Here is a 9,313-nt window from a genome sequence, read left to right as displayed (position 1 = left end):
CATCTTCACCAAAAAGGTGCAGGATCCTTTTTTTTGGTCCGCACTAAAATTGGATCGCATGAATATTCACACCCTTGCGATCCAATTTTGCACATCGCACCGCGTTTTGCGAACCAATTTTGGGGTGTTGTTAACTTAACAGCGGTTCACATGAACGGGGTGTGATTGTAATGTGGTGCGGAATTCGCACAGAAACCAATGCAAACTCTGCACTGCATCAGTGTGAACCCAGGCTCAACGCGCATTGTATGGAGGCAGCCTATTAATTTAGAATCGATTTCCAACAGCTGAAAATGCATCGCTCCAACATTTTTTGGAACATGTGCAGATGCATGGTCACTTACTGTAGTTGTGAGCTGGACTGCCATTCTAATTGGCATCACAATGCTCCACAAATGTGTAGCATGCTGCACTAATGCATGGTAAAATACACTGCGCATTATTGCAATGCATAGGCATGAAACGACCCTGTGCGTTTACTGGAGCAGCTCCCAACATAAAACCACCAATGAATATCTTGTACTGATACAGTGGAGTTGATTTATTAAAGCTGGAGAGTGCAAAATCTGGTGCAGCTGTGCATAGTAACCAATCAGCTTCCAGGTTTTAGTCACACCACTGCGATTTAAAATCGCACAATTTCAGTGTGATTTCAGGTGTGATTTCTGAAGACTTTATTGCTACTTGTGAACATTTTCAATGATTTCTTGCAATTTGCAGTGTGATTTCCATTATATTCTATGTATGTGAAATCGCAACAAAACTACAGAAAAAGTAATGCAAGAACTACTTTAGAAATCACGCTGCAGCATATTCCACATGTTAAGACACTGACATTCACATTCATTAGATATGATTTCAGGTGCGATTTCAATTCGCAAATCGCACCTGAAACCGCAACGGTATGACTGGGCACTTAGCCCTGGTTCTCACCACTGCGATTTCATCTGCGATTTGGGAACTGAAATTGTACCTGAAATTGGATCTAAAGAAAGTGAATGCGAGTGTCTTAACATATGCTATTTTCTGCAGCGCAATTTCAAAAGGAGTTCTTGTATTACTTTTTCTGCAGTTTGTTGCGATTTCACATATAGACTATAATAGAAAAATGCAAAACGCAATGGAAAATGCAAGAAATCATTGGGAAATCTTCAGAAAACGTGGTGAAATTGCAAACAAAACGCGCAATTTTAAATCGTATCCAGCGTGAACCAAGCCTAAATCTTAAAATTGCGCATTTTGTTTGCAATTTCACCATATTTTCTGAAGATTTGTTTGCAACTTGTGAAGATTTCCCAATGATTTCTTGCGTATTCCATTGCGTTTTGCAGTGCGATTTCTATTGTAGTCTATATGTGAAATCGCAACAAACTGCAGAAAAACTAATACAAGAACTACTTTTGAAATCGCACTGCAAAACGCAATGGAATACGCAAGAAATCGTTGGGAAATCATTGGGAAATCTTCACAAGTTGCAAACAAATCTTCAGAAAATGCGGTGAAATAGCAAACAAAATACGCAATTTTAAATCGCATCCAGTGTGAACCAGAGGCGGACTGACAACTCATGGGGCCCCCGGGCAATAGGGGATCATGGGGCCCCTGTGTCCTTGCCCAAACTCAAAAAAGACTATGAAAAGGGTACCAGGGGCATCTCATGGGGCCCCCTACTGACCCCAGGCCCTTGGGCAGTGCCCTAGTTTCCAAATAGTCTTAGACTGGATGCGATTTAAAATTGCGCATTTTGTTTGCAATTTCACCACTTTTTCTGATTATTTCCCAATGATTTCTTGCGTATTCCATTGCGTTTTGCAGTGCGATTTTTATTGTAGTCTATATGTGAAATCGCAACAAACTGCGGAAAAAGTAATACAAGAACTACTTTTGAAATCGCACTGCAGCAAATCGCGTATGTTTAGACACTCACATTCGCATTCATTAGATCCAATCTCAGGTACGATTTCAATTCCCAAATCGCACCTGAAATTGCAGCCGTGTGAACCAGGGCTAATTGTCAAAGCTGAACAAGCTGAAGTTACAAGCTGATTGCCTGCCGTGTACAGCTGCACCAGATTTCACACTCTCCAGTTTTAGTAAATCAACCCCAGTGTGTCCATCTATATTTAGTGATGGAAATATGCCTAGGAGCTTACACTTTGCAGTGGCAGGCTTAATGTAGAAGGAAAATTCCTGTTCGCACAGCTTCTCTCCAGAACTTTATTTAACCTGAACTGTGTTGTTCCATCAGTCTGGGGTAATTCCAGCAGTCATACTGGCTGACATCATGTGGCCCCACATGTGCACACATCACACATGGCTACCAGCACAATCTGATAAAAGGGATGAAAACAGAAGGAAAAGCAGAAGGACAACTGAATGAGCAAATCTTTGTAACAGAGAACATTTTATGCAGAATAACTTGGGCTTTAACTGTCTAACAAAGGCCCCCTGTAGTAATCTTTGTCCTGACTTTGTCGTGTTGTAAAGTCAGACTGTGAAGACACATGGGATCTGCCATTTCTAGAGTGCTTTGTTAAAGGTACATACTCTATAGCTGTCATCCTGATCCTGCCTTCACAAGCCCCTGACTCACAACACGTGCAGCCTCTCAAGCTTGGATACTAAAATCCTGTCCTGTACGCTGGTTCTGGGTCAGTGACGCACTTGTTCTGAGCAAGCTCACTATGTATTGAAATGAGGATGGGGATGTCAGTCCTGAATGCATGCTTGTTCTGGATCAGTAACTCACTAGAGAGTAAAGTGAGGATGAGGATGTCAGTCCTGAAGAATTGATGTTCTGGATCAATCAGTAACAAAGTGAGGATGTCAGTCCTGAACCATGCTTGTTCTTTGGTTGGTCTGCAGTAAAGTGAGGTTGAGAATGTCAGTTCTGAAACATGTTTGTTCTGGATCAGTCAATAGTTATTGGAGAATGGGAATGGCAGTCCTGGAGCATACTTGTTCAGGATCATTCAGTAGCAAAATGAAGATGGGTGTGTCAGTCCTGGATCAGTCAGAAGTGAGGATGAGGATATCAGTTCTGGGGCTTGCTTGTCCTTAGTCAGTAGTGAAGTGAGGATGAGAATGTCAGTCCTGAACAATGCTTGTTCATTAGTCAATTTGTAGTAAAGTAAGGATAAGGATGTCAGTCCTGGAGGATGTTGTTCTGGGTCAGTCTGTAGTAAAGTGAGAATGGAAATGGTGGTCCTTAAGCACACTTGTCCTACGTCAGCTGTGAGGATGAGGATGTCAGTTCTGGATCAGTCAATAATGAGGATGTCAGTCCTGGATCATGCTTGTCCTGAATTAGTCAGTACTAAAGTGAGGATGATAGTCCTGGATCATGCTTCTCACTCAGTCAGTAGTGAGGATGAGGATGTCAGTTCTGGAACAGTCAGTAGTAAGGATGGGGATGTTAGTTCTGAATCATGCTTGTCAAATCAGTCAGTAGTGAGCAGGGGCGGACTGACAACTCATGGGGCCCCCGGGCAATAGGGGATCATGGGGCCCCTGTGTCCTTGCCCAAACTCAAAAAGCCTATGAAAAAGGTACCAGGGGCATCTCATGGGGCCCCCTACTGACCCCGGGCCCTTGGGCGGTGCCCGAGTTTCCAAATGGTCAGTCGGCCCCTGGTAGTGAGGATGAGGATGTCAGCTCTGGATCATGCTTGTCCTGGATCAGTCAGTAGTGAGGATGAGGATGGCAGTCCTGGATCAGTCAGTAGTGAGGATTTCAGTCCTGGATCAGTCAGTAGTGAGGATGAGGATGGCAGTCCTGGAACAGTCAGTAGTGAGGATGAGGATGTCAGTTCTGGATCAGTCAGTAGTGAGGATGAGGATTTCAGTCTTGGATCAGTCAGTAGTGAGGATGAGGATGCCAGTCCTGGATCAGGCAGTAGTGAGGATGAGGATGTCAGTCCTGGATCAGTCAGTAGTGTGGTTGTCAGTTCTGGATCAGTCAGTAGTGAGGATGAGGATGTCAGTCCTGGATCAGTCAGTAGTGAGGATTTCAGTCCTCAGTAGTGAGGATGAGGATGGCAGTCCTGGAACAGTCAGTAGTGAGGATGAGGATGGCAGTTCTGGATCAGTCAGTAGTGAGGATGAGGATTTCAGTCTTGGATCAGTCAGTAGTGAGGATGAGGATGTCAGTCCTGGATCAGTCAGTAGTGAGGATGTCAGTCCTGGATCAGTCAGTAGTGAGGATGAGGATGGCAGTCATCTCTAAGTATTTCTGTCCTCACTGCTCACCGATCCCAGTAATACAGAATACATGACACAGAAGGTCCATGTGCGGGACTTACCTCGCTGTCACCTCTCTATGTCCCCGATCCCAGCACACACAACACATACGGTCATGTCATACAGAAGTCCGGAGTGTCCCCGATCTCTGGCCGATGTCCCATATAGACGATCCTATCCAGCCCTCCTCCTTCCATCGCCCGGTTGGTGTCAGTGGCCCCGGACAGTGTGTGCTCTCGGGGCCCCTCGTCCATGTGCTCTCGGATCTCCTGGAGAAGAAGAGTTTTGTGGAGATTTGAGGATCCGGTTACAGAGCCCCCCTCCCATCTCATACTAATTGTTCCTATTTCAGGGCAGGAGCCGGGCTGCGAGCTGTGTGCAGTGTGATGGTGATGATGGTGTCGGTGGGATGATCACACGCCCGATCTGTGCTTTCTATGGACTGATCCTAGAGGAAGGCGAGGCGGCTCTAATTGGTTTCTCAATGAAAGCTAATCAGCGATTCCCATAGGGGTCAGTGGATTAGCACTCCTCATCCTCCTCCTGAGCTCTCACTCTGCTCTCCCTCCTCCCGGCTCCATCCACACATCACACGACAAACTTCTCCACCATTTATCCGGACTGGGACTTGCAGCTCCAACTTGTACCATGAGTGACCTGGAGGAGGACTTCGCCAAGATCCTGATGCTCAAGGAGGAGAGGATCCGGGATCTGGAGAGCCGCTTGTTGGAGAAAGAAGAGGAGATCCAGGAACTGAGAAGGAAACTGCACAAGTACCAGTCTGTCCTGGCGATGCCCACCAGCACCCAGATAGGACCAAGGACCACCAGGGCTCAGGGCATCTCTGCCGAACCTCAGAGCTTTAGATCCTACCATGACCTCACCAGGCAACCGTTCAAGAAGTTCACCAAGTCTGACAGGTAGGAGTCCCCGGCTGGACATACATAGATCCCATCACTAGGCATACATAGATCTCCTGGTTGGACATGCACAGATCTCCTGGCTGTGCCTACATAGGTCTCTTGGTTGTGTTAATATAGATCTCCTGGTGTGCCATCATAAATCTCCTGATCTGACAAATAGATCTTCTGGCTGGCCATACATAGATCTCCTGGTTGGACATGCATAGATCTCCTGGTTGTGCCTACATAGGTCTCTTGGTTGTGTTAATATAGATCTCCTAGTGTGCCATCATAAATCTTCTGATTTGACATATAGATCTTCTGGCTGGCCATACATAGATCTACTGGTTGTGCCAACAAATATCTCTTGGCTGGCCATACATAGATCCTCTGGTTGTGCTAACATGATCTCTTGGTTCTGCCAACATAGGGTCTCCTGGTTGTGCCTACATAGATCCCCTGGCTGTGCCTACATAGATCTTTGGCTGGGCACACACAGGTCTCCTGGCTGAGCATACATAACTCTACTTACTGGGAAAAAAGATCTGGCTGGGCCTACATAGATCTGGCTGTGCCCACAAAGAACTTTTGGCTGTACTTACATAGATCTCCTGGCTAAGTCCACATAGATTTGTCTGTACCTATCTGTATACTATGGCTGTGCCCACCTAGATCTCCTGGCTGTGCCCACCAAGATCTCCTGGCTATGCCCACATAGACCTCCTGGCTGTGCCCACATAGATCCCCTGGCTGTGGCCACCCAGATTTCTTGGCTGTGCCACATAGATCTCCTGGCTGTGACCACATAGATCTCCTGGCTGTGGCCACATAGATCTCCTGGCTGTGGTCACCTAACTCTCCTGACTGTGCCCACCTAGATCTCCTGCTTCTGCCCACATAGATTCCCTGGCTGTACCCACATAGAACCCTTGGCTGTTGCCACCTAGATCGCTTGGCTGTGCCAACATAGATCTCCTGGTTGTGCCTACATAGATCTCCTGGCTGTGGCCACCTAAATCTCCTGTCTATGCCCACCTAGATCTCTTGGCTATGGCCACATAGATCTCTTGGCTATGGCCACCTAAATCTCCTGGCTATGCCCACATAGATCTGTTGGCTATGGCCACCTAAATCTCCTGGCTGTTCCCACATAGATCTCTTGGCTGTGGCCACCTAAATCTCCTGGCTGTGCCCACATAGATCTCTTGGCTGTGACCACCTAAATATCCTGGCTGTGCCCACGTATATCTCTTGGCTGTGCCCAAATAGATCTTCTGGCTGTGCCCATGTATATCTCTTGGCTGTGCCCACATAGATCTCCTGGCTGTGCCCATGTATATCTCTTGGCTGTGCCCACATAGATCTCCTGGCTGTACCCACATAGATCTCTCTGCTGTCAACCTTCCCATTTTTCTGCTGATCCTCACAAGCCCTGTCAGGGATGAATGAGTTAATTTGCAGGGTGCTCTTGGTGGGTTATAGAAGTGATGGGTACATCCAAGGTTCAAAAAGCAGAAAAGAAACAGCAGTTTTCCAGGTCTAAGCAGATAACTCCATCAGTGCCAAAGAAGGTTAAAGAGCCCCAGAAGGTGACAGTGAAAACTTTGACACTTCCTGTAGTGAAGTTCCACCTACTTTCCTGTGTGTGACTGTCAGCAATGTATAGCAGCTAGGCGCTGTAGGCTTCCCACTGTATCTTCTACAGGCATGTTGCTTTAAGGAGATGTAATTGAGCCACAGACAATGGTAAAGTAGCATCGATCTCATCTGTCATTTAAGCCCCCTTTGGAAATTAAACAGAGGAAGTCCAGAGCATTATTGGCTTTTAGAAGCTGCGAGTACATGGCTGAAAATGCATGTTTCAGGATATTTAATATCCCATTAGCCAGATCTCCTTCCCCTCCCTCTCCTGCATACACTGCTCATCAGATCTGCACACTTCAAAAGAGGATAAGAAGAAGCAGCTATAAGGGATGGTGACTCCATCGCTGTGTCTCTCTGTTCCCATGGCGATACTATTTTTTTTTCTATGACAAACTCAAAAAGAACCGATAAAGAGGTTCCGCCACGCACTGTTGGGACAGATGGATGAGATTGCATGCAAGTAGAAATGGGACGGACAGTAAGCATGAAGGGTTAACAAGACCAGCTGCTTAGATGTCACTGTTGGGAAGTTAACCCTCTCTAGGGCAACCTCATGCTTACTGGAAAGTATACCACATTAAAGGACACCTGTCATGTCGTAAATAATTGGGCTACCATTGCTGTGCACCATGAACTAGGCCATCCTTCTGAAAATGCAGTCATGCTAAGTTTGCGTCTTGAGCCTCTAGTTCAAAACTAAAACCAATACAATGGATGTGCTACTAGTTAAGACTCGGAAAGTTTGGAAGTTGGAGGATAAGCATGACAGTCAGCATTTTCAGAGGGGCTTCAGCAATGGCAACCTATGCATTTTGTTTTTGGCAAACAGCTGACTATACGTTATAAATTCTGATGGTACAATCTCCGTTAGATCTACAATCAACTATATAGCACAAGGGCCTGCCCAATTGAATGTTACTTGGCTAAATAGTTTAGGTTTGACCTCCATATTACATATTTTTGGTAAAGCTAAAGCAGAAAGTACATAGATTGTGTGATAGTGTATAGCCAGTTATAGACTGAACATACATTATACAGTCTGATTGTACAATCTCCTTTAGGTCTACCATCAACTATGTAGTGCAAGTGCATGCCTGTTTGGGTACAAATTAAATGGACTGTTTAGGTGTGTCCTCCTATTACATCATTTTGGTAAATAAAAAGGAGATTGTACAGAGATAGTACCAACAGATTGTAAAGTGTATGGCTAGCTTTAAACTGACCATATATTATACAGTCTGATTGTACAGCCCCCTTTAGATCTACCATCAACAATGTAGTCAAAGGGCTTACCGTATTTCATACTAATTAAAGATAGTTTAGGTCTGTCCTCATAGTGCATAGTTTTTGTAAATATAAAGGAGATTGTACAGTCAGATTGTATAGCGTATGGCCAGCTTAGGGCGATTTTAGCTCTAAACATTAAGAGTATGTTATACAGTGCCTTGAATAAGTATTCATACCCCTTGAAATTTTCCACATTTTATAATGTTACAACCAAAAACGGAAATGTATTTTATTGGGATTTTATGTGATAGAGTGGCACATAATTGTGAAGTGGAAGGAAAATGATAAATGGGTTTTCAAAATTTTTTACAAATAAATATCTGAAAAGTGTGGCGTGCATTTGTATTTAGCCCCCTTTATTCTGATACCCCTAACTAAAATCTAGTGGAACCAAATGCCTTCAGAAGTCACCTAATTAGTAAATAGAGTCCACCTGTGTGTAATTTAATCTCAGTATAAATACAGCTGTTCTGTGAAGCCCTCAGAGGATTGTTAGAGAACATTAGTCATCAAACAGCATCATGAAGGCCAAGGTACACACCAGACAGGTCAGGGATAAAATTGTGGAGAAGTTTAAAACAGGGCTAAGTTATAAAAAAAATCCCAAGCTCTGAATATCTCACTCCATCCGTCAATCCATCATCCGAAAATGGAAAGAGTATGACACTACTGCAAACCTACCAAGACATGGCCGTCCTCCTAAACTGACAGGCCAGGCAAGAAGAGCATTAATCAGAGAAGCAGCCAAGAGGGTAACTCATGGTAACTCTGGAGGAGTTTTAGAGATCCACAGCTCAGGTTGGAGAATCTGTCCACAGAACAACTATTAGTGTGTATTCTACAAATCTGGCCTTTATGGAAGAGTGGCAGGATGAAAGCCATTGTTGAAAGAAAGCCATAAGAAGTCCCGTTTGCAGTTTGCAAGAAGCCATGTGGGGGACGCAGCAAACATGTGGAAGATGGTGCTCTGGTCAGATGATACCAAAATTTAATTTTTTGGACTGAAAGGAAAACACTATGTGTGGCAGAAAACTAACACTGCACATCACCCTGAACACACCATACCCACCGTGAAACATGGTGGTGGCAGCATCATGTTGTGGCGATGCTTTTCTTCAGCAGGGACAGGGAAGCTGGTCAGACTTGATGGGAAGATTTATGGAGCCGAATATAAGGCAATCTTAGAAGAAAACCTGTTAGAGTCTGCAAAAGACTTGAGACTGGGATGGAGGTTCACCTTAC

At 44.9% G+C, this 9,313-nt stretch overlaps 1 protein-coding gene across 2 annotated transcripts in view; it reads left to right on the top strand.

Moving 5' to 3' along the window:
- Window positions 1-4,664: 4,664 nt before the first annotated feature.
- PRKG1 (protein kinase cGMP-dependent 1) overlaps window positions 4,665-9,313 on the top strand; it is a 1,352,400-nt gene continuing 1,347,751 nt past the window's right edge. The window contains exon 1 of one of the 2 annotated variants that reach the window (XM_089683127.1): window positions 4,665-5,158. In XM_089683127.1, coding sequence (XP_089539253.1) covers window positions 4,887-5,158 — 272 coding nt within the window. In that variant the 5' untranslated portion in view covers window positions 4,665-4,886. The remainder of the gene's footprint in view (window positions 5,159-9,313) is intronic. The other variant, XM_089683128.1, reaches the window with a different exon arrangement.

The sequence above is a fragment of the Staurois parvus genome, unplaced genomic scaffold (assembly GCF_062004578.1).
Source record: "Staurois parvus isolate SC_StPar_1 unplaced genomic scaffold, SC_StPar_1.0 ptg000303l, whole genome shotgun sequence".
NCBI classification, from domain to species: Eukaryota; Metazoa; Chordata; class Amphibia; order Anura; family Ranidae; genus Staurois; species Staurois parvus.
Note: the sequence above shows the minus strand (reverse complement) of the source record. Positions and strands in the feature narration are given on the sequence as shown.